Below are 27036 nucleotides of genomic sequence, written 5' to 3'. Positions count from 1 at the left end.
TAATCTCTGGGGTAGACACCACCCTTGGTTGACTCGTTAATATTCTCATCTATACATAAAAATAAAATTAGAGTGTCTGTTTGTAATATTGAAATAACCGTTTTTTACTACATGCATATGAATATATATATGGTACATACACCAAAATAACATTTTTTATAATTTTTGTCTGTCTGTCTGTCTGTTTGTTTATCCCGGTTAATCTCTGGAGCGGCTGGACCGATTTTGACGGGACTTTCACTGACAGGTAGCTGATGATATAAGAAGTAATTTAGGCTACTTTTTTTAGACTATCTTCGCCCCGCGGCGTCACCCGCGGTACGACAATAACCGCGGGTAGCATCGCGGGACTCAGCTATCAATAATAAAAATTTAATGTATCCGAAGCGAAGCGAGGGCGGGTCGCTAGTAGTAAATAAAAATAATGTTAATAAAATGAAAAATGGAGATACGTTTAATAGAAGTAACTTAAAATCCAGAGTTTGTCTATTTTTATTAAATTGATTTTAAACAGAACTTAATTTACTACTTAATTAAAAAAAAAAATGTAATCATTGCCAGTGAGAATGTTAACTTTCTGTTTATATACATAATAATATCTATTTTCTTCAATATAATAAAAAAATTATGAACTCAAATGTCTCTTATCTATATCGCATACACAAATTGAGAACTAACAACATTTACTTAATATATATACCGGACGCACAGCGACAACAAACATTAGTAGACTAGTGATGAACGAAGCTTGATCAATAATGCTACCAGTACTTGTTATAGTTTCTCTTGTGGCCATTCTCATATTATATTGGCAATCGAGTAATTATTGGAAGAAGAGGAATGTACGCGAAGTGAATGGTACTGTGTTGAAATTTACTTTCGGTAATTGTTCCCTGCCCGAATATTACAAACAAATCTACGACAAATACAATGAAAATCAAATCGGTTTCCATCTGGGGGCCAGTCCGGCGCTGGTCCTCAGAGATCTCCAGGACGTCCAGGCCGTGTTGGCAAGCAACTTCCAGAGCTTTTATCGGCGCGGCTTCGCTGTGAACGATGCCGACGTGCTCGGAGGAAACATGCTTTTCTTAGACGATCTGCCTCGTTGGAAGATCCTCAGACAGAAGCTGTCCCCTGCCTTCAGTAGCCTTCGGCTCAAGGCCATGTATGAAGCCATTGAGAAGACCGCCCGCGACTTCACCGACTATATCGCTACTGACGAACGTGCAATAAAAGAACCTTTCGATGCAGTACTCAAATACACTACCGCATCAATTGGGGTCGCAGTGTTTGGACTCGACGAGAAGGGAGAGAGCCTTATAGACTTACCTCTATCACACGTAGCGGGCAATGCACTCAAGCCCTCGCTCAAAGCAAACATCGTATTTTTCATTGGCAGCACATTCCCGAGACTCTTCAAGTGGCTTAATATGACTTTCTTTGGTGAATACGAAGACGTTTTCATCGGTGCCGTTAAAAAGGTATTGAAGAATCGCCGTAAGTTAGATAAGAGGTTAGACATAGTTGACGTCTACCTGGATATGCAGAGCAGTGGCCGTCTGAGAGACGTCGTGACGGGCTTCGAAATGGAACCAACTGATGAAGTGATAGCAGCCCAATCGTTCTTCTTCTACGTCGCCGGAGCCGACACAACCGCGAACGCAATTCATTTCATTCTTCTAGAACTATCTGCCAACCCTCATGTATTGAACAAGCTTCACGCTGAAATCGATACTGTCCTTCCAAAGGGGACAGAAGTATTGACTTTCGAGGACATAGATCGACTGACGTACATGGACATGGTGATCAGTGAGGCTATGAGGAAATATCCACCGATCGGCTTCATACAAAGACTCTGTACCAAAGACGCAATTCTTCCCAGCAACAATCTTAGGATAAGCAAGGACACGGTAACAGTTGTTCCAATTTTAGCGATACACAGAGACGAGAGATTCTATCCCAATCCAGATGTTTTCGATCCGGAACGGTTCACTCCAGAAAAAATTAAAGAAAGAAACAAGTTCAGTTACTTGGCGTTCGGTGAGGGAAACCGGATTTGCATTGGTGAGTTCTAAAATACATATATTCGATTCTAAAAACAAAATACGTTTAATTTTTTTTTATTTTTTTTTTTCATATTAATACGTGAATAAAACTTTGTACCTTTATTTACGAAAATTTGCGTGGATGGAGGAGTATGAAATTTTCCACACGTGAAAAAAATATACATAGAAAATACATTAAATCTATAAAAAAAAACATTACACACACTACCATGTATTTGACACACACACACGCATATATAAGTATCTCTCTCTCTCTCTTCGATGGGTTCCTCACTGCTGAGGATCGTGACTCCGTCCGATTTCGTCAACCAACTGTCTCTATCGATATAAGTATACTCTTTTGTTCATTGTTATAGTCTAAAAATTCAAACAAATTCAGAATAGATTGTTATTGTTTGTCTTCAACATTATTAATCTATAATAAATATAAATAAATAGATAAAATAAATAAATAATTAAATAGCCTTGGCGAAATTTGTTAATATAGAGGTCTATGATACTCGTAGTCTTTGACAGTAGACCCTTAATAATGTTCAAACTTATTATTTACATGAATTATAGTCGAATTTCGACTACTGAACGACCACTAGTATACGTTAAAGTGCCTCAGCAAACAGTTCTTCTGTGTCAATTTAGATATTAATGGAATATCAGACGCAGATAATTAAATTATTTCCTTTTGCTGTATCACTCTTGTCAGAGCGGTCATGGTCGTCATTGAGTATCATTGCTATGATGTCATTCTCATTACATAATTAAAATATACACAGTATAAATGACGCCACTCTCGTAGAGGACAAAATGTCCAAGGCATAGGCGATACATCTATCTGTAAATTAAACAGAAGCGTAGCTGATAAATTCGGTTGGATTAGTATGGAAAATACACGATACCAAAATAAAACCACCTTACCATGATTTAATAACAAGAAAGTACGTGCTATATGTATCGAAATCGTTGAAAAGAATTCAATACTAATGTAATTCAAGTCTAATTGAATTCCGGTCACCGTCCTCGTCGAACCCGTCGCTTGCGACAAAGGGCTCGACGAGCGAACTATCCCATAGACACAGCCCACTGAGTTTCTCGTCAGATCTTCTCAGTGGGTCGCGTTTCCGATCCGGTGGTAGATTCTGCGAAGCACTGCTCTTGCTAGCGTCAGTGTTAGCAACTCTCCGGTTGAGCCCCGCGAGCTCACCAACAAACGTTAGGGCGAAGCTGAAATAGCCTCTCAAGGCTATCAGCATAGGTAAGGAAAAAAAAGAAAGTAATTGAATAATAAAGCACTCTTATTTTTTACTTTTAAACTATACAGATAATTTATCTTTTTATAAACTAAATTAGCTTTCATTTAAGCAGAAATCGAATTTGACTATCATGCCAGTGTATAATTGTTAGGGAAAATGATATAAACGTGATTCCGTAATCTGTGGTATTCAAAATATATATTTTTTTTTATTACTTAGATATGTGGACGAGCTCACAGCCCACCTGGTGTTAAGTGGTTACTGGAGCCCATAGACATCCACGACGTAAATGCGCCACCCACCTTGAGATATAAGTTCGAAGGTCTCAAGTATAGTTACAACGGCTGCCCCACCCTTCAAACCGAAACGCATCACTGCTTCACGGCAGATATAAGCAGGGCGGTGGTACCTACCCGTGCGGACTCACAAGAGGTCCTACCACCAGTAATTACGCAAATTATAATTTTGCGGGTTTCATTTTTATTACACGATGTTATTCCTTCACCGTGGCAGTCAATCGTGAAAATTTGTTGAGTACGTATTTCATTAGAAAAATTGGTACCCGCCTGAGATTCGAACACCGGTGCATCGCACTCAACACAAACGCACCGGACGTCTTATCTGTTAGGCCACGACGACTTCAAAATTTAAACGCTTTCCTATTTTATCAAATTAAAACGTAAAAATCGGCAAATATCTCATGACTGACAGCGTTTTTTTATTCCAGGTGCCAGATTCTCACGTCTCCAAGTGAAGGCCTGTATTACCTGGCTACTGCGCAAGTATACCTTAAAACCCCAGGAGTATAAACCGGAGAGATTCGAAAGAAGCGCTTTCAGTCTCCGAGATACAAAATCCAAATACGAATTCATACGGAGAACGAATTAGAATTATAATGGGATCTTAAATTTCACACGATATCTTAGTAATTAGTTAATCTGTTATCTCTTAAGATACTATTTTTAGATCTCCGTCCGTCAATGCAGTAAGAAAGAAAAAAAAAGGTTGCGTGTAAAGGACCGCATTATGTGGAAGGCATTGGGGAAGGCCTATGTCCAGCAGTGGGCAGATAAAGGCTGATGATGATGATGATGTGTACTTATGTACGCGCTTAAGAAGTTATACTTTATTTTTATTAAATTTATTACTTTTTTTTAAATATTAAATAAATAATAATAAATATTTAACGTTAATAATTTAATAATATTTAGTATGAATTATATCTATATCTATACTAATATTATAAAGAGGAAAGATTTGTTTGTTTGTTTGTTTCGAATAGGCTCCGAAACTACTGGACCGATTTGAAAAATTCTTTTTCCATTAGAAGCCGACGTTGTCCCTGATGAACATAGGCTACTTTTTTAATTTGTTTTTGTTTCATGTGTGTTTTAATGTTTCCGAAGCGAAGCGAGGGCGGGTCGCTAGTCAAATAATAATTTTGTCATTTATATTACTAAATAATAGATACGGATAGTTAACCTCAATTGTATTGGAGCACTTAGGAAGTTTGATGAGCACCGTTTTTTCACAAATATTTTCTAATATTAATTAGTGATTATAATTCAGTTCTTCTTCAAATGTTCGTGTTAGCAACGTCCTCAGGTTTGAGCCCCGTGAGCTCACCTACACACGCTAGGGTAAACTGAAATAGCCTCTCAAGGCTATCAGCATAGGTAGGGAAAAAAAAAACGAAATATAGGTATTCATTCGATCGGTGGTGTTCATGAGGGAAGATAGTCGTGGACATGGTTTGCGTGACTCATTGTTTTATGTCTCTGTAAATGTGTGTTTAAATTCAAGATAATACCAAAGTGTTTATTCTGTATTCTGGTTATCTGGTGATTTATGTCAATATTTATGTTGAATTAGAGTCAATTAATGAATTAGAGTCAATTAATTAGAGTTTGAGAATAACAAATTTTGTAATGTTTAAATTTTTATTATTTTTAAATGGTTTTTCTTCTAAATCCTAAATATATAGTAACCATTCGTCATTGATCTGTAGTTGATTAGTTTAATACAAATGTTGGCTGTCCAGACCGACACCACGATCGCTGCATCCTTTTTGACTAGCCGAGTCCCGCGATGCTACCCGCGGTTATTGTCGTACCGCCGCGTGGCGAAGCTAGTCTAAGTTGCTCCTTATATCATCAACTACCTTTCAGTGAAAGTCTCGCGAAAATCGGTCCAGCCATTCCAGAGATTAGCCGGAACAAACAGACAGACAGACAGAAAAAAAATTGTCAATGTCATTTTGGTGTATGTACCGTATATACCTATATATTCATATGCATGTAGTAAAAAGCGGATAATATAATATTACAAACAGACACTCCAATTTTATTTATATGTATAGATTTTTTTACTATTTGTTATGTTTTAACATGACCCCAGACATGATAAAGCTTACATTTAATAAGGAATGATTGAGTATCATTGCTATATATTATAATAGAGCATAAAGGTTCTCTGTCACTGGTGAAAATTCAGACTTCCCCTTATATCCCTACTAATATATAAATGTGAATGTAAGTTTGATTGTTACGCTTTCACGTGAAAACTACTCAACCGATCATCATGAAACTTTGTACACATATTCTTGGAGGTATTAGAAGTAACATAGGACACTTTTTATTAAGAAAAAAAAAAAAATTTTTTTAAGAAACATTAAAATATTATTTGTCAAAAAACTCAAAATCTAGCTTCTTCAACGCCATTTACCAGTTCAGTAATGAAGTTCCAATCCTGAGTACCTACTGTAAATGAAGTCGCGGGTAAAATTTAGCGTTATGCCAAAGTAACTATTCCACGCGGACGAAGTCGCGGGCAAAAGCTAGTGCTATAATAATTTTGTCCATTCTTTTTAATTCACACATCCATCTCAACGTTCGAATTCCTGAATTACCTTTGCTATTAGCAGTATTATTATTTAGACGTCCGGTGCATTCGTATGTAACGATGCACCGATGTTCGAATCACGCTGGCAAGTACCGCTTTTCTAATGAAATACGTATTTAACAAATATTAACTATCACATTATCACTAATAGAATTGGAATCATCGCCTACGATAATAATATTTTGATTAACGGATCATGAAAATCGAATTATTAAAGTATACATTGTAAATTATACTGGTGGTAGGATCTCTTGTGAGTCCGCACGGGTAGGTACCACCATCCTGCCTATTTCTGCCGTGATGCAGGAATGCGTTTCGGTTTGAAGGGTGGGACAGCCGTTGTAACTATACTGAGATCTTAGAACTTATATCTCAAGATGGGTGGCGGCATTTACGTTGGAGATGTCTACAGGCTCGGGTAACCACTTAACACCAGGTGGGCTGTAAGATCGTTCACCCATATAAGCAATAAATAAATAAATTAAATATGTGAATATACGAATATCATTAATGGAATAGAACAAAAAACTTGATATTTAACAGCAGCACGCTTGGCGCACAACAAAACATTTTACTAAAAGAATGATCACTAAAAGAATTGGAATCATCTCCTACGATAATAATATTTTGATTAATGGATCATGAAAATCGAATTATTAAAGTATACATTGTAAATTATACTGGTGGTAGGACCGTGGGTACCGCCACCCTGCCTATTTCTGCCGTGAAGCAGTAATTTGTTTCGGTTTGAAGGGTGGGACAGTCGTTGTGACTATACTGAGACCTTAGAGCTGATATCTCAATGTGGGTGGCGCATTTACGTCGTGGATGTCTATCGGCTCCAGTAACCACTTAACACCAGGTGATTCGTGAGCTCGTCCACCCACTCATGCGATAATTTTTATTTTATTGTAGACTAGCTGACCCGGCAGACTTTGTAGTGCCTCAATCGATAAATAAAAGACCTAAACTTTTGTATAAAATAAACTTAAAACAAACAAAAGGACTTCGTCCGACGGAGGACACATGAAAGGAAAAACAAAATAATTATTTTTATTTAATTCCGAGCATTTTCATATTTATCTACCTTTTAAACCTTCTCTGGACTTCCACAAGTAATTCAAGACCAAAATTAACCAAATCGGTCCAGCCGTTCTCGAGTTTTAGCGAGACTAACGAACAGCAATTCATTTTTATATATTATATAGATAGAAACATATCAAAAAGTGAAACATACGTTTTTCGCAATAACACGATACCCAGGGCGCCTATTTCCTCAAACATAATTAACTACCTACGTCGAGAACTATTTATTTTCCACTGGCATCGGAGAGTGGAGTTAGTTGCTCATTAAGTTGCCTGCCCACAGCCAATCTATTTTGGGATTTCGGTGGATACCTTTCCGTTTAGCTGCCCCATATTATATACTTTTTCGTTTGAATCTATTTATTAAAGTCGTAATCTAATAAGTAGTTTTTTACTGGTGATAGGCCCTCTTGTGATTCCGCGCGGGTAGGTACCACCACCCTGCCTATTTCTGCCGTGAAGCAGTGATGCGTTTCGGTTTGAAGAATGGGGCAGCCGTTGTAACTATACTGAGACCTTAGAACTTATATCTCAAGGTGGTTGGCGCATTTACGTTGTAGGTGTCTATGGGCTCCAGTAACCACTTAACATTAGGTGGGCTGTGAGCTCGACCACACATATACGCAATAAAAATAAAATATAAATCAGTAGCGTATGAATCCCAATCAATAACAAAAATGTGGGCATCTTAATCGTCCTTGTAAATGTTGACAAGTAATGCAACTGAAGACATCCCGAATACGTCTCTCTGCCTCTGGTATTGCTGACGTCGAAGGCTAACGGTAACCGCTCACCATCAGGTGGGCCGTATGCTCGTCTGCCTACAACGGCATTAAATTATAAAAAAGACTATTAACGTTTTTAAAAATCTTAACGTGACTTACTTTTCATGGATTTAGCAAAATAATTCTCATCGAACATATTGCTGCCCTATACTGAGGCACTGGAATGAAGTCCATGTTGGCTCAAGACCAGCCATGGTCAATGTAAAATAAATAAAATGTACTGCTTTTTAAGATTTTGTATTACTAATACTTCAAGATTTTCTATTATTAACACTTCGCCCGTCTGGTGTAGTGGTAAGTGACATGGTCACTACACAAGGAGGTTCCGGGTTCGAATCCCGCCAAGGGAAGATGTTTGTATGATAAATATAAATGTCTGTTCCAGGGTTATGGATGTATATTAAATATATGTATGTGTATAATAAAATCTTACATTTATTTCCGTTATCTGGTACCTGTTACACAAGTTCTTTACGAACTTATCACGGGACCAGTTAATGTGGCGTGATTGTTAGTAAATATTTATATTTATTTATAAAAAATAAAAAGTCATATGGAATTTCATTCTGAAATAAAATTTATTATTATTATTATTATTATAGTTTTAAGTACCTATATAATTTAATTTCTCGAATCGTTATTTGCTTCATGAGTATATAACGTACTTGCAATACAAAGAGCAGCAAACACTCGCATATGTATTATAGATTTGATGCTGAGAATCTGCACAAGCAACCTAAACATACAAGCCTAACTTTCCGTCCTATACTACAAAAAAAACCGATTAAATCAACTTAATTAACCCTTTTAGAGTGACGGGGAAGATGATTTCCTCAGAGAGATGTTCGTATTTTTTTCATCTTATCAGTTCAGAGGTGTAGCGAGGAAGAAAAAGGGGCGCTCGCGAGTTTCGTTGGGTCCGCTTCTCATTAAAACTTTTATAAGAGAATTAAATAACGTACCGAGAACAAATCCGTTTACGGCGACAAGTTTAAACTTAATTTCGAGAATTTTCCATTTGCATACAACGATTCTTTTCAGGTTCTCGGGCCGGGTTTATATTGTTTTATTCGTGATTAAATATTTTGCTTGGAAAACTTATTCGGTATGGGACGCGTATCCACGAACGGCTTCAGAGATGAAGGGAAAAACAAAAGAAAAAAACTGTGTAATTAAATTAAATAAATGCAGCGAACAAACTTTTTACTGGTGGTAGGACTTCTTGTGAGTCTGCCACCACACTGCCAATTTCGGCCGTGAAGCAGTAATGCCCGAAACGCATTTGAAGGGTGGGGCAGCCGTTGTAACTATACTGAAACCTTAGAACTTGTATCTCAAGGTGGTTGGCGCATTTATGTCTATGGGCTCCAGTTACCACTTAACATCAGGTGGGCTGTGAGCTCGTCCACCCATCTAAGCAATAAAAAAATCGTATCGGGAAGCAACCGATTGATAAATGAGCCCAACTAAAAGATACTTACAAAACCGCTTTTGAAATATGAAATTAACCCATCTTCATCAACGGTGGACAAGTTGTTTCTTGTTTTATCAGGTGGGCTCTGAGATCGTCCACCCATCCAAGGAATAAAAAACAGATGTCGAACGCTGCCGAACGCGGAGGCCGATTGTGCTTCTTTGTCGCTCGTTGCGCGCTCTCGCTTGCACTTCAAGCCTTAAATGGAACGCCTCAATGAGCCATGTTTTTTCGTGCGTGCAGCGGGCTCTATTGAATTATAAGACGTTGTCACGTCAAAAAAAAAGGACTTCTCTTTAAGAACATAATAAAACTCTAAATTTGAAAATATGGTTTCCAAGCAGCTCAATAACGGCACGCTATATAAAATGCTCCCTCAAATCCTGAGAGAACAGTCGCATAACAAGCTGAACCAGGCAACGAAACAAATTTAAAACGAACTTTAAGCTCGGTACGCAGGCGAAGCTGATTTTAGTTTCACTAGTGGTCACCCAGTTGTCGAAATTCTACTATAATTATTAATGTAAATTATAAATTTTAACATTATTATGTTTCTGTTGTCAAAGGCTTCACTTCTATGGTCACAGATTTCGTCAAGACTACACTATAAATCAACAATATTAATCTTTTTTTTACTTTTTATTATGATTATGATTATTTTTTACTGGTGGTAGGACCTCTTGTGAGTCCGCGCGGGTAGGTACCACCACCCTGCCTATTTCTGCCGTGAAGCAGTAGTGCGTTTCGGTTTGAAGCAGCCGTTGTAACTATACTGAGATCTTAGAACTTATATCTCAAGGTGGGTGGCGCATTTACGTTGTAGATGTCTATGGACTCCAGTAACCACTTAACACCAGGTGGGCTGTGAGCTCATCCATACATATAAGCAATAAAAAATAAATAAATAAAAAATCTTAATTTGATCACAGTCTTCAACAATAAACAAAAGAGTATATGTGCGTATGTGTGTCAAATACATGGTAGTAGGTATGTGTAATGTTTTTGTTATTGATTTAATGTATTTTTTATGGATAATTAAAGAAAAATTAACATTCTGCTCCCTTTCTCTATAAGCGTCGGAAATTTTACACTCCTCCGTCTACGCAATTTTTTCACGTTGACTTTTATCTGGTCTCCTGCATGTTGAAGCAGTCTGGCCCGTTGATTCGGGTTCTCCCCAACCCCGGAGTTTCTGACCATGATCCGGTGCGATAATGGTTTTGTATTTCGTATGGGACCAGACGTTTTTAAATGATTCAATGGTAAAAACTCTTTCACATCTATCAATTACTCTTATAAATTGTATGTGCATAATCAAGGGAAAATGAGACTAGCCAGTGCAAAAGTCTTCGCAAGTTAAAACGTCCATGGTAGGTTAGTTTGTTGCGACCAAAACTGAGGGCTTCTTAGGTCTACCGGTTATCAAATCTCTTTAGTCAGACTTTTGCATGTAGTATTCTTGGCGTCCTTTGCCAGAGAGATATGTTTTCGACAAACCTTCAAAACTTTAATTCGTGTAACATTTTGATAAAAAAAATCCCTTTTTTCTTTCCATGCCGCTTATTCTGAAAAAGTTATAAGTATGTATTTTTTTTTCATAAAAGTATGATTTCGACTGGAAATGAAGAAAATTCAGTGAAACCACAAATGTCAGGAATATGTTTTCTTTAACTTAATATTCTAAGAGTGGCGTCGGAGTAACTTTGAGTTAAACATAAATTCTGCTTAGCACTAATGGCAAGGGCTTATCCTCTGTCCTACATATAAATATGGGCACTTATTCACTATTATTTCGTTCGTAAACCAAAATATACTGGGTTTTCTTTTTTGCGCAGACAAAATACACAACAAACACAAATGAAAGCTAATACTTAACTTGTCAGCTTTACCGTCAAAATTATCTCTTTCAGGAAACTGTTGAATGAACATTGCTTTGCTTGGAACGTAAATAATGGAATTTTGTATAATATTACCGACTGTATTGCGTATTGGACGTATTGCTGCTGCGAAACATTCGTGCATTCTAGGACAAACGTTTTACAGTATTCTTAAGGTCACCAACCTATGTCGGAGTTCTCCTGAAATTAATATTGTTACGCCGGTAATAGTAACGCCATCTATCATCGAATAGCCGAACGAATATCGAAGGATCTAGTAACATATTTCTAGGACGCTCGCTAACTGTCTAATGCCATCTATTGTCAGATAGCGAAAACACATAATGCTCGACTTTTGGGAAACATTTTCGACGATTCTAGGGATTTCGTCTCGACTGTAAAAGCGTTGCAGAGATGGCGCGCAGTCGGTCAGTGATCGGAACTGCTCGAGGCGAAGCAGCAAACGCATCGCCTGAGGCGAGGGGGAGGAAGCGAATTGAGATTTTTTAATTGTTTATGAAGTGATAAATACAGTTTTTAAGTTGTACTTTGGTGGAACATTTATTTATCCCGAACGTAACCCAGCGCGTAACAATATCATTTGATCACAGCAGCCGTGGAAATTTCAGTTAAGAAGAAGGTCAAAGAACAGCCACCACATTGTGAACAGCCGTTATAAGGGACAAAATCTTACTCGATTACTGTCGAAAATTACATTACGCGAATGAAAAAAGAGAAAATGTGTCTTGACAAACTGATAATTAACGTTCTGTCTCTTTCCCACAAAGCGAGTGCTAGTGCAGAGCTTATGCACTCTTGAATGTTGACATCATGGTGCAAAACACTGCGCTCTCTGTGGGACGAAAAATTAAAACGACTACTACTTCCGAAACACACGTCGAAAGTACACGACTTACCTAGAATATTCTTGATAAATCTAGGGATATCGTATCGACTATAAAAGCGTTGCCGCGATGGCATGGACCCAGTCAGGATGGATCACCTGAAGTGAAGCGGAAGAAGCGAATTGAGAATTTTAAAATGCTCGTTAAGTGCTCTGTGAGGTTTATTGTAAAATAATTAAAAAAATAATAAAATGTATCATGTTAAAATTAAGGCAATTATCGGATTGCCAAATAGCAACACTGTTGGTGGGAGCAATGGCAGTAGTGGGGACGTGACATAATAAAAAAGGCGGTAGTCTGAAAAAACGGAACAGAAAGCGGTGTATTCAGTTGTGAGCAGATATCTAAAGATTGTACAAATAAAGCAATACAGAATTAAGTGAGCCATTGTAATCTGTGTATTTATTTCCTGGCTTTGGAACCTGAGTCTTACAGTTCTAAGTGTTCATACAGTTTTAATTTACACTTCGGTAGAATTTTCATTTATCCCGAACCCCAGCGCGTAACAATACCTAACTATTTAACATGCCTTTGACCCATCTTGTAAGAGGACATTGAAAACATATTGTACAACATATTTTATATTCAACTACATATCTTTTATTATCAATATCATATACAATAGCTCGTAAACAGGAAATATCATAAAATGTTTGAACAGTTTGATTCTGGCATACCAATCAATCTATACGTAAAAATAACAACACGATGCTAATGTGTTAATTATGTTATGATGTAAAATGGTGTTATTATCTAATTCTCTTATCACAATGAATAATTTGTAGCTTTTTTTCAGACTTGTTGTTTCAGTTTCGTAATCAGAAATTTCATGTGAATACACTTGTGCACTTTTGCGAGGAAACATTTTTTTTATTGCCTAAATGGGTGGGCGAGCTCACAGCCCACCTGATGTTAAGTGGTAACTATAACCCCTATGGGTTCTACATCTACAACGTAAATGCGCCACCCACCTTGAGATATAAGTTCTAAGATCTCAAGTATAGTTACAACGGCTGCCCTACCCTTCAAACCGAAACGCATTACTGCTTCACGGCAGAAATAGGCAGGGTGGTGGTACCCACCCGCGCGGACTCACAAGAGGTCCTACCAACAGTAAAATGGCTCACGGCTATGGCTTTTTAATACGCTTTTTTCTTATTACGATTTGACAATAAAATAATAAATAGACATGCTTTAACAAAAACTGATTTCAAATAGAAAAAAAAATCCAAAACAAAGTAATATGCACTAAAAACAATAATCATCGAAATCTGTTGGCGTAATATTGAGTTATTGAGTTATTCATTTATTTGTCGCGCACGTACTTCAAGCAAATTTAAGACTTATATGGTTTTCGCATACCACTATCAGAACTGGACTAATTGAAATGGGACTACGCGGGAAGCGTCAGCTTTCTAATAAAAAAAGAATCATCAAAATCGATCCACCCAGTCAAAAGTTATGAGGTAACAAACATAAAAAAAGAAAAAATACAGTCGAATTGAGAACCTCCTCCTTTTTTGAAGTCGGTTAAAATGAAACAGACAACACAAATCTCTTGACACAAAAAATCGTTACGATACCACCGCGATACCTTTCCTAGGGCGGCTTTAATTCGTTTTCATTACGCGTATTCCTTTCAAGGGACCGATGGAAGAAAAACAGCCCAATAGATTACATTACACTACGCGTTATTTTCATAGAACACATTCGCTGAGTATTTTCAGTTGTAGTTGTTTTACGAATGATTTTTGAAGTTATACTTCTTTAGGCTTCTTATGAAATTTTACGATGCGCGTGCACCGTGACACAAAATTAACAGAATGAAGTTGCCCACTAAATCGGTCATTACAATACGACCGACGTAACTCGGCGAGTCTGAATATAGCCGCAGGTGAACTTTCCGAACCGTACCGAGAATTACCGAATTTATACGATATCCAATACGAAAGAAAGAAAAGGGATGTCCAATATGCGTGTTTCAGGATGTTGTTGAATCGATTTTTTTTCAAATTGATTAAAATTTAAATATAAAAAAAGAAATAAATTTAATAAAAATAAAGTATAAATTCTTACGCGCGTACATAAGTACACGCACCCTTTTTTGTAAACTTGGTTCTTTGTTTACATGTGAGGACTTTTGTGCCTTAATTACAAGACTTCATAAGGAACTCAAAGACGTTCTTGTGACTCTAAGCCGATCAATATCAAAACACTAAACATATTATAAATATTTTTTAAATCAAGATTAAATAAACGATGTTTATTGGTTTAGATTCCCCGAGAAGCGTTTTATTTATTATCGTCATATGATAGTCGCCGGTCGTGAAGAGATGCTCGGCTAATGAGAATGTAATTAGCTATTTGCTCGGATGAATTTACGAGGCTCTTCGATCGTGTTTTAGCGGGAGTTATCCGGGTTTTTGGAATTCAATGTTTTTTAATGAAATTGATTGGAATAGTGTGTTTATATCTTAAATTTCAATGTAGAATTAATGAGATTGGCCTAAAGGATAAGACATCCGGCGCGTTCGTATGCAATGCAATGCAAGCGATGCCACGGTATGCGAACCCCGCAGGCGGGTACCAATTTTTCTAATGAAATACGTACTTTTCAAGTGTTCATGATTGACTTCCACGGTGAAGGAGTAACATCGTATAATAAAAATGAAACCCGCAAAATTATAATATAATTTGCGTAATTACTGATGGTAGGACGTTTTGCGAGTCAGCACGGGTAGGCACACAGCCCTGCCTATTTCTGCTGTGAAGCAGTAATGCGTTTCGGTTTGAAGGGTGGATCAGCCGTTGTACTGTAAAAAAACGGAGACCTTAGAACTCATATCTCAAGGTAGTTGGCGGCATTTACTTTGTAGATGTCTATGGGCTCCGGTAACCACTTAACATCAGGTGGGTCGTGAGCTCGTTGACCCATCTAAGCAATAAAATAAAAAAGAGCACAGCCCATTCGTCGAAAGTCAGGATCACGTATTCAACATTTTACATTGGTCAGTGATTATGGGGGCGCTGACATCACGGCGCCTCCACATATCTTCGCTTACTGATAGACTCCAGCCTTGAGAGCAGGTTGGTCGTATAGCGATGCTCCGTTTCCCCCTCAAGCTTGGTCTTCCACAGGTGTCAGTCCTCGGGTCTCTCTTGAAGAATCATCAGGCTAAATCCTACAGGACCCAGGGGAAGGACTATATTGAGTAAGCGCATCTTGAAACTGCGGATATGATGCTCATTGACGGCTAGATCCGGAAATACGGCAGTTAGGTAGCGCTCAAGAAATCCTTAGCTCTACTTTTCCACAGATCTCAAAGAGTGCCACTTGCCGATGATCATCATATGATCGAAGACGTCCGCTTCGAAGTCGAATGTAACTCTGGTATCTCAACCTCAAATTAGAGGGTCGTCGAAGTTTCCTCGCCCGTTTCGAAAAGATAGTTGTGTTACTGGTGGTAGGACCTCTTGTGAGTCCACACAGATAGGTACCACCACCCTGCCTATTTCTGCCGTGAAGCAGTAATGCGTTTCGGTTTGAAAGATGGGTCAGCCGTTGTAACTAAACTTGAGAGCTTAGAACTTATATCTCAAGGTGGGTGGCGCATTTAGGTTGTAGATGTCTATGGGCTTCAGCATCCACTTAACACCAGGTGGGCTGTGAGCTCGTCCACCCATCTAAGCAATAAAAAATAAAAAAATAAAGATAGGTTCTCGGCAGATAGCGATCCTTGATCTGGATTCTGCCAAACTTCGGGGAGTATAGCCAACTTAATTATGCACTGACTCTACATAGAGGTGGTCCATGACACGCAAAATCATGATTATTAAATGTTCTCTGATTTAAATAATCGTTGTCTATCACTTTTTTTTTCTACCTAAGCTTATAGCCTTGAGAGGCTATATCAGCGTCGCCTTAACTAGTAGGTGAGCTCACGGGGCTCAAACCTGATGACGTTGCTAACACGAACCCTAGCAAGAAACGTGCTTCGCAGAATCTACCACCGGATCGGAAACGCGACCCACTGAGAAGATCCGGCGAGAAACTCAGTGGACTCTATCACTAGTAGCATTCATTTAACTACCCATTTTCAACACCAAAACTAAAATCCGCTCGCACGAAAGTTTTCAAAATTCCTTAGCTTGATCCACAGATAAAAACTTTCAGCCACCAAGCTCGAGTTCCGGCCAAAGGTTACAAAGCTTCTTAGTAAAGTTTTATACTGATTCTGATCAAATAAAATGTTTAGCAACCCAGGTCAAATCAAGAGAAACGCCAAAAGCTCGCTCTGTTTTATGTTCATATTTGAAACTGTCTAAAGCGTCGATGGCGCAAAAGCTTCGACGTTTCAAAGTTTCAAAAATATTAATACATACACGTGTATTCTATCTGTAATTAAATTAAATTATACTAATTTCTTGATATGAAGATACAAGCTCACATTCCTGTTGATAAAGCCATTAGCGTATAAACAGCACAACATTTAGGTCACGAGCCGTCCTTATGATATGAAATCAAAGTCTTTAATTGTACTCTATTGTCTAGCAGCAATACTATCAAATCCTCGTCCATCCAAAATGGAAATGCAGGACTTTTTGAGTTATCAAGAATATGGAATCTATCTGGTGGTAGGGCTTATTACAAATACGAACATTACAGATCGGTATTATTTTTCTACTTTTGCATTACTCTGTATATCGGAAATCAATCAATCAATGTCTCTTAGTTCAGTATGCCTATCGGCATAGGCCTCCTCTACCACCTTCCATTGTTTATCTTTAGCAACCCTCCTTCTGTTAGGACCGGCTGTCAATCTTATCTCGTCATCCCATTTCTTCCCTTGTCTTCCTCTATTTCTTTTACCGTCTCTAGGGTACCATTCGGTGATGATCTTGCTCCACTTTCCTTGAGTACTTTGCAATGTACAACCCGTCCATTTCTACTTCAGTTCATCCATCTTTACAAGCACATCGGTAATACCTGTGCTAAAAAAAATATTATCCACGCGAATAAGATTAAGCGAAAGAAGCAGATTCACTAATGACCTCGGATATTTGGGGTAACTTTATTTCATTTTCCAATTTCCGCAATGGCAGTCGTCTACCCATATTCCGCGATGGATCTGATTCATTAGCGTCACTAACGTATTTCCTTACGTATTCCCTGATGGCCCAAGGGGCTACTTCAGCTACGCGTGGGTTCGACTCGAGAAAATTCGCTAACATTAACTTTGCTAACACGTCATCTGATAGTGATAGTACGCGGTTATAGAAGGCACAATCCTCATCGCCGGTCTTCAAAGTCTCATATGCAATGGAACGGGTAATTGCTTCATCGCAAAATGGCAATGGTCTTGAAACTTTAACTATGCTACATTCAATTATTCTAAATGAACAGATATATTACACGGAATCTAGGAATTAACTTCAAAAGATCGTTCCCTCTCGGCGTTACGGTGAGTGCAATCTAATTATCTGAACCAACTCACCTCTTGCGACCCTCATTGAAGCACGAAAATCTTCTCGATTATTTCCAAAATGTACATATACTATTTATTTCTTTAAAAAATGACATTTCGTTGTCTCTTGCGAGTATCTATAATAATACCACGGCATCTCTGTTCTCAATTAGTATCAGATACGGTATTCCAGGTATTGGTGTGCATATGCTACACTGTACTGATTCTTGATTAAACTGCTTGAACTACTTGATGCCGTTGAATTTGGAAACTTATTTATTTATAAACTTTACAAGACATCATAAAAATACCACATCCAGAGTGTTACTTCACTCCGAGACACAATCATGCCAATAAAAAGCAGGTTTTTTTTTACAACGCCACCGGTTGTTGATACTGGAATTCAATTTAGTCTGGTTGCATTCTGATGTAACTTCAAGATTTTCAAGCGCTGAAGACTTAACGAAGTGTGCTGTGTAATGCTACGGAATGATGATTTGCTCGAACGAACGCTCATTGGTATGCCAGCGCATTTTCGCTTTTCTTCAAATACTAAAGCGCTGCGGTTCAGCGGTTTTTTTCTATTATAAAGACTGTACAGATTGAAATATTTTCGTGTTTCTATTCAAAGATTTCGCTAGAATGCATTAGTAAATAGATTTAACTTTTTTTTTATTGCTTAGATGGGCGGATGAGCAGCCCACCTGGTGTTGAGTGGTTACTGGAGCCCATAGACATCTACAACGTAAATGCGCCACCCACCTTGAGATATCAGTTCTAAGATCTCAGTATAGTTACAACGGCTACCCCACTCTTCAAACCGAAACGCATTACTGCTTTACGACAGAAATAGGCAGGGTGGTCGTACCTACCCGCGCGGATTCACAAGAGGTCTGAGAAAAAGAGACTACTGTTTGAAGATATTTGATATTTAAGGTGTGAATCTACTGGTTTTTACGTCGCAAATGTATAGTGTATCATTAACAGGAAAGAAATTGTAATGGACGATCAATGTTAGTTTATTTATTGTTTAGCAAATGAATATTGTGTTTCGTTTTCCTCGACAAGACTTCATTATTAGTGAGGCGTCCCGCGGCGACCATTTGTAGCAATTCTTCACAGCACTCCCCATGGAACATACTGTGCAAAATACACGGTGAATCGAAGCTCCTTCGTTTTTGCTCCGCCTCCATAGGTTTTACTTAATCAAGCTAAAAAAAGATGTGCGGTGTCGTGGGACACCGGATAGGAACGAAGTTCCTTATTATAAAAATATTAATTTTAAGTTCTATTCGTGGTATAACGAAAATAATTATTCGGATATATATTTTCATTACGATTTTTAAAAAAAAAAACTACTTTACAAAGTTATCAACTTTATTTTACTCACAACGATTTATAAAAAATATATAATAAAAAAATATTTAATTTTTTGTACGTTATTACAAAGTTAAGTCGTACTAATAAAAATCTTACGTTACGGACGTTTTTTCCCGGTTAGGGTACCCCTCCGCATCGTCCCATAAGGAACTTCGTTCCAAAACCCGTACCTATACAGATATACAGGTGTGTGCAAACAAAAAGCGAAAAGGTACGTGCTTCGGCATAACTGCTTGACTAATCGCGAGCCGCGAGTGCTTTAATCGTTTTTTTCCCTTTAATCACGGACCCTAACTAAAAATAAGGTTTACCGTCTACTCTCTTGTATTCTTAAAAAACAATCCTTCCGGGATATAGTTGAGCCTTCGTATAATCTAAATATTTCTATCTGAAATCATTTAACCACTAAATTTATGAGCACTGTGCAATATCCACTTATCAAACACCACTCTGTTCTAGGCAACAGTTTTAATTACTGTCTTGTTCCAAATTGCGGGATTGCGCTATTCAAATAATGTTAGTCATCCGTTGTAGTATCTTGAGGTCTATAAAGTACTCAAAACGTCAAAAATAATGTAATGAATAAAAAAGGGTACGTGTACTCATGTACGCGCGTAAGAAGTTATACTTTATTTTTATTAAATTTATTTCTTTTTTTTTATTTAAATTTTAATCAATTTAAAGAAAAAAACGATTAAACAACATCCTCAAACACGCATATTGGACATCCCTTTTCTTGACATCGTATAAATTCGGTAATATTCAGGCGGCTATATTCAGACTCGCCAAGTTACGTCGGTCGTATTGTAATGAGCGATTTAGTGGGCAACTTCGTTTCTGTTAATTTTGTGTCACGGTGCGCGCGCATCGTAAAATTTCACTCTCAGCAATTTTTCATAACGCGCCTAAAGAAGTATAACTTCAAAAATAGTTTCAGTAAGGTATACTACGGCTCGCAAAAACCGAAGAAAATAGTTACTATAATTTAAGCACTTTCAGAGAATCTGTTTATATCGTGATTTATATGCATTATAGAACCTGCGATCTCTGTGTGATACCGGAGATCCATGCGCCGAAACTTTCAATGTAAGAAAAACCAACAAACTCAAAGACGCGAAAAGTTAACCACGTAAGGTAATAAATTACTTCCTGAAGAAAATTTTTAACAAGCCCGAACGCTAAACGAGTAATAAAAATGTTAAACTACGTAACAAAACAAATTATATTTTTCAGTTCGCCACGTTGTGCGGAAACATTTTTCTATACGAATAAAATGGGACTATAATAATTTTGCTGGAGCGAGTCGAACGGATAAATGTGTCCTCAGCCTTTTATATAAACCGATTTCTTTCTAATTATAGTTCATTTTAAATACAAAACAATATCATTGTGCATACGAAACTCATAGCTAGTCTATTCTTAACAGGTTTAAGCACGCATGAAACTTGTCATCCATGGTCAAAGACTCAATTACGCTTTTTAAGGACTGTCCCATCCTTTGAGGATTAATTACGTGAATTTATAAACTATTCCTGACAGCGCTACAGACTTTTTGATTTCCACAAAATGAATTTATATTATATTGTACTGTTAAAACGGAGAACTTAGGTCTCGAGGTAGGTGGCGGCATTTACGTGGTACGTGTCTATGGGCTTCGGTAACCACTTAACACCAGGTGGGCTGTGAGCTCGTCTACCCAACTAAGCAATAAATAAAAAAAGTGTCCATACTTATATATATTTATTTGTAATAATAAACATTACAGTCTTTATGTCAGAATTGAGGCGAAGACTAATTGAATTTTTAATATATCTCAGAGGCTTCAATTGAAAGGTACTGAATGCTATTTTAAATAATTGTAGTCGTACACGTACGAAACAAAAAATAAGATTATGTGTTGCCGTCGGAAAATTTTGCTTCACCCATTAGAGTACGTGTTTTAAGCTAGGAAGTTTATACACGTTAATGTGGACTTAAAAGCTATGTACAAAAAAAAAGGTTAAAAAAAAGTATTTTTAGTGAGATCATGACGTCAATGAACGTACGTAAGAAACAAGCGTAATGTTTTAAATATCTATCTATAGATATAAAACAAAGTCGTGTTTGTTCGAACACTTAAAAATCGAGAACAGTTTGATCCATTTTCGTGGTTTTTGATTTGTTATTATTGCTCTCCTTCCCGGATTTATTAAAACATTGGAAAATTTACGAAAAAAAAAAAGCGAGTGCGTACAAAGTACACATGTTAGAAGTGAAACTTTTTTGGCGAACTAATTTATAAGTCTTGCTTATAGTTATACAAATCAAAAACTTTAGATTTCCGAGACTTAGAGGAAGGGAAAAATGAAGATATGTTCCCGCCAAAAGTCTGTCAAATGTCAATCTCAAACCACAGTGTTGACAGTCACATTATGTTTAGATTTCTAAATTGTAAATGACTAATATTTTGATTAATATTTTTTAATAGACATTATTATTTCGTGCGTATAAACTATATATGTTTGTTAGGGGTTTTTTTTTGTTGTTTCGTAAAGGGACTGTCTTAGAATAATGTTTTTCAGTGTGTCTCTGACGACGGACTGTTGGTATATATTTCCAGCCACTGACGGCGTTCCGTGTGCTTAGTGCAAGTTTTTTATCGTTCTCCATAGCGTAAAAATTAACTCAAATTTGTATGAAGTTGAGACGTTTGCCTACGTTTGCCGCTAGGGGCGGTGTTCCAAATCCATACAAATTTGAGTTAACTTTTACGCTATCGAGAACGTTAAGAAACTCGCACTAAGCACACTGTACACGTATTATAATAGTCGGTGGCAGAGAGACTGAGGGATATTTTAATTGTAAAATGTTGCATATGAAATTGTTAAATACAACTTGCATATAAATTGCATTGTCAAACTCAACATCGACTTGTACGTGGTCACCACCCTCGAACTCTTCTTATTTGTTTTAGTAAAATCCGTCTTTTTTTTCGCAACCTTTTGTGTTGGGTTATTCGCTCGTCAAATTCTTCCTCGTCATCGACAAGTTCGACGAGGACTATAGCCGGTGCTGGAAGAGGCCAAAACCACCAAGAGTGGATCTGGGGGATCCGACAAGACATGATTCGGGCTACGGCGGCTTTGCGTTGTCCCGCGCCTGGGTTGAAGTGGTCCGTTACGAGTGAGCTCAAAAATGAACAATATACAGACACAATATATGTACACGGTATATGGTAACATGATGAAGGAATAACATCGTGCAATAAAGATAATGAAAAATATGTCCTTCTTCAAACGAGGCTTGCGGAGAGTTCTTTATGGTAGGCAGCGGCTTGGCTCTGCCCCTGGCATTGCTGACGTCCATGAGCGACGGTGACCACTTACCATCAGGTGGGCCGTATGCTCGTCTGCCTACAAAGGCAATAAAAAAAAATAAAAAAAATATATCTCATGGTGGTTTTCTTGGGAAAAATAGTAACGGTAGCTTCCCATTCCTCTCCGTCCCAAAACTTTTTAAAGGGGATTTAGCCCCCTAGACCGCTGCAACCTCATCCAGCTGGTTGTCCAGCTGGGGATATGGTTATCCCGCCACTGATCGGTCGTCATTGCCTCGTCCGTTGTCTAGCAGGGAGCACCACGATTACTAGATAGCCTAATTTTCATTTTTTATTGTTAGGATGGGTGGACGAGCGTCAATGACATCGTCCATCTTGTGACATGATTTCTAAATTAAATTTTTTACTGTATAACAGATGCCCCACCCTTCAAACCGAAACGCATTACTGCTTCATGGCAAGAAAACGTAGAGTGCTGGTATCTCTTGCGGGCTCACAAGACGCTCTACCACCGGTAAAATCCCCAGGAGGGCAATACCAATACATATGTATCTGCTGCAATGTATTACTATAGAAATGAGACTTGAACTCATGTCGCATGGTGGGTGACGGCATTTATTATACATTGTTGATGTCTATGGGCTCCGGTAACCACTTAACACCAAGTAACTCATGAGATTGTCCTGTCTAAGTAATAAAAAACATTACTAGCATAGTCAGTTAATAAATTGATATCAAACCATTTTAATATTTTTTTCCACAGGTGAAAATCGCCGGATCCTCACCCGCGCGGCAGGTGGGGTATGTGGGAGTTGAACCCCACTAAAAACTCCTGCCGCTCACAGCCGGCGCACTACCCCGGACCATGCTGGAGCCCAGTCGGGGCTATTGAGACGACGGGACAGGGTTGGCGCAAAGCATATTTATTACATCCATCCTGCCGTCCCACAAACCATTTTAGTTAACACAACTTCAAACTTTAGTTAATCTAAGTTCTATATTGTAATTGCAACGATCTTTATTATGCGTCGCATTTCTATTTGCATATATGACGGTGCCAGGGATAGCTGAGCGGCAGTTCCGTCATTATTCGTGTTCTGTGGAACTTAGTTTATTGCAATAAGAGTCAACACGTCCTTACGGATCCATCAGATCCAATAACTCTTACATTAGATACCTTCAGCTCTAATACTAGGAGCAGGCTTAGGGATCCCGGTAACCGTACTCGTCGAACTCGGCAAAGAGTTCGAAGTGCAACCTAACCCATGCATCAGCTCGCTAAGTTTCTCGCCGGATCATCTCAGCGGGTCGCGATTCCGATTCGGTAGTAGATTCATTCGCGAAGCAGCTACTCTTAAGTTGTTAGGTCTCCTTCGGGTGCGCTCGGGCAGTTGTTAACAAATCCCACCCCTCCTGGCTGGCTGAGCCTTTGCTCGCCCACGTGTCTTGGTGAAACTGGAAAGGCCTTCGGGCCACCAGTAATACTTCATACATAAAAAAAAAAGTGTGTGTGTCCGCTCCGACGCACGACTGGAGTTTACTGGATATAAAAAATTAAACGAAACAATACGAGAAATAGTTCTATATTACGACAACACGATACACTACAGATTATTAACAAATTAACGAGACACAAAACAAACGACTAACAAATATATGAAAATACAATAATGAGAGAAACGCGCGATCAGTACGAGGCTTTGTGGCGGACTGCCGGCGCAGCAGCCCGGCGTCACCTGCGATAACGCGGCCGCGCGTTGGCTCCTGATTGGCGCGCGCACGCATCACGCAATCAGGAGCCAATCAGGCGCATAACGCATTTCGTGTGACATGCTAGTACGATTTTGGTCCCCATAATTTTCATACCCCGGGCCTATATATGTAAATCGATTCTAAAGGAGTAAACTCCAAAAAACAATAAGAGTCAATAAAACCTTTTGAATAATATTTATTAAAACTCTCAACAAATAATTTTGACAATGACAGGGCAAACCGACAGTTTCGTTCTGACTGACTGCCAGGGCCCTAAAACTGCGATACTTTAAGACAAATATTTTTCCTCTATGGAAACTAGCGGACATCTTGTAGCGGTTGCCCTTAAACTTGTATGTTGTTAAAGTTAGGGCATTTAATTATTGTATTACTAAGCACAGAAAGTCAATAAATTAAAAATCATACAAGCCTTTATTTGTTATAGACAAATTGATTAAATTTTATCAATTTATGGTTTCTCAAAATTTACAAAAAATATAATATATAAATAAAAATAAAATACAGGGTAATTTGTTACTGCCATCGACAGGAGCAATGAGAAACTATCGGATGAAAGCCATCTAGTGGCCGACGCCCGTAAACATTTTTGATGAGTGCTTGAGCTACTTATCTATAACTAATTTATGTGTATTATCTATGCTGACTGCGACGATTCTGTCCACGTACCGCCATTTTATACTCTGGCGTTATGGTCTAACGTCTATGGTCTAAAGTCTAACCTACATTTTTCCGAAAGTTATCAAAACAACCATTTATCATTTAAAATAATAATCAAAACAAGGTTTAAATATTACTTCATTCGTTATCCACGACATATGTATACGAATATATCTATACATATTCGTTGATATCAAAGTTTAATTAATGAAATGCTTCGCATTGCAGTGATAGATAGAAATCAGAGATAACAAGTAAAGTCGAGTACTGCCGATACACAATGCAGGACACGAAATGTTCACGAGGCGAATCTTCAAGGTGCAATAAGAGCCTCGTCTCTCAGTGCCGATGGTCCAATGCATAGGCGACAAGAGATATAAAATAAATATAGCGACAGATGAAAAGTTGGATTTTCTATAAAAGTGTGTAAGCTTGAGGGTAGACATTATCTTGTTGAACACCAAGTAAAACGGTGTCACTTTTTGGTTCCTGATTTAATCAACAATATGTTATCTTAACAATTCACTTTAACACTTGTCCAACTTTAACCAGTACGTACAACAGTCACTGAATCACACAACGTAACAAGGATATAGTAAGTGCACCAGGCAAGCGCAGTCCAACGAATGTTCATTGCGAGGCGCGTACCGCCTTTTTATACTGGCCGGCGCAGCTGGCTTATTTATGAGTCACTTCTGTTGCAGCTGTTGTTTACGAGTCGAACGACACGGCCGGCGCACCTGGCTTGTGTGAGTCACTCCTATTGCACGTGCTAAACAGAAATATCGTTAACGCCGTCACGGCCATACTGACGTGCGCTCGTCCTCGTGCGCGTATTCTTATGGTATGTCTGTGAACAACAAACGTGTTCGTTCATCCTGACATTAACGGATGCAACTTAAAACGTGGTCTATGATATTAACAATCTAGTACGGTTCGGTTCGCATAATTCTTCAGAAAATCCTATACTGGCTATAAATACTGACTGCTTACATACCTGGGCCAGTTCATTTAAAACACTTCAGGTATGTAAGTATGTCCCTTTTAACTTAAATCGGAATTGTTATCCCTTCAGTTTTTCGAACTGGACCGGATAATGCTAGACCGGATCGCAATCCCTGTAGCTAAGTTGTGGCTAGTCCGGATGAAAATCCCTATAGCCAAGCCATTGGACCGGACAGACCCTTCAATGACTTCACATTTTTTTTTTTTTTCTTTTTTTTTCTTTTTTTTTTCTTTTTTTTTTTTTTCTTTGCTAGTCCGGATCAACATCCCTTTAGCCAAGTCGTTGGACCGGATACACCCTTCAACGACCTACATTTTTTTTTTTTGCTAGTCCGGATTAACATCCCTTTAGCCAAGTCATTGGACCGGATACACCCTTCAATGACTTACAATTCTTTTTTTTTTTTTTTTTTATTTTTTTTTTCTCTTTTTTTTTCACTCTTGCGTGTACGGTAGCATTTGTTGAAACATTTCTTAAACTAGAACATTTATACTGACTTTCTTCAGAAATAGTGCGAGACCGACCATCGTTTTCTATATTTCTAACACCTGCACCCGCGGTGCCTTACCTAATAGACATTGTATCACTACCCACAGAAATAGTACCGCTATTTGCGGATAAAAATGTCGCTTCTATTGTCAGTGATAGAGTCGTCATCATTAAGATCAGTTTCATGAACAAGATTAATTAACCCATCAGTGTACGCCGTCACGTCATCGTCACTATAATTTTCAGAAATTTCTAGTAGGCCTGACGGGCCTCGAGGTATTTCACGTAAGTTTTCATGGGGAAATTTGTACACTCTATTAGAACTATTTACATGTCTCAATTTATACCTATCGTTTTCCAAAACTGCAGTAATGTTGAAGGGACCTTTACATTTTCGGTCAACTTACGAAAACAAAATCCCCAGCGGAAAAGAGGTTGACTTTAGCTTTGCCTCGACTAAACCAAGCTTCTGTTTGTGCCCTTTTTTTTATGGTTTTCGCCGGTCTTCGACCGTGCTAAATCAAGATCTAATCTAGAGGGATTATCACTCTGTTGAAACTTTAAGATATTTCAAGTGAACTACCCTGAACGGCAAACGTCTATTCTATT

The 27036-nt window shown here is 38.1% G+C and overlaps 1 protein-coding gene across 1 annotated transcript; it reads left to right on the top strand.

The window, feature by feature from the left end:
- Positions 1 to 722: 722 nt before the first annotated feature.
- On the top strand, positions 723 to 5646 carry CYP337A2 (cytochrome P450 6B1-like; the record flags this gene model as incomplete). The annotated part of the gene is given in 2 exon segments (NM_001279385.1): positions 723 to 2064; positions 4041 to 5646. Coding segments are annotated over 2 exon segments (1467 nt in total). The 3' UTR covers positions 4202 to 5646.
- Between the last annotated feature and the right edge of the window lie 21390 nt (positions 5647 to 27036).

This window comes from Bombyx mori, chromosome 15 (assembly GCF_030269925.1).
Source record: "Bombyx mori chromosome 15, ASM3026992v2".
Lineage (NCBI taxonomy): Eukaryota > Metazoa > Arthropoda > Insecta > Lepidoptera > Bombycidae > Bombyx > Bombyx mori.
This window is presented reverse-complemented; position numbering and strand designations above follow the sequence as displayed.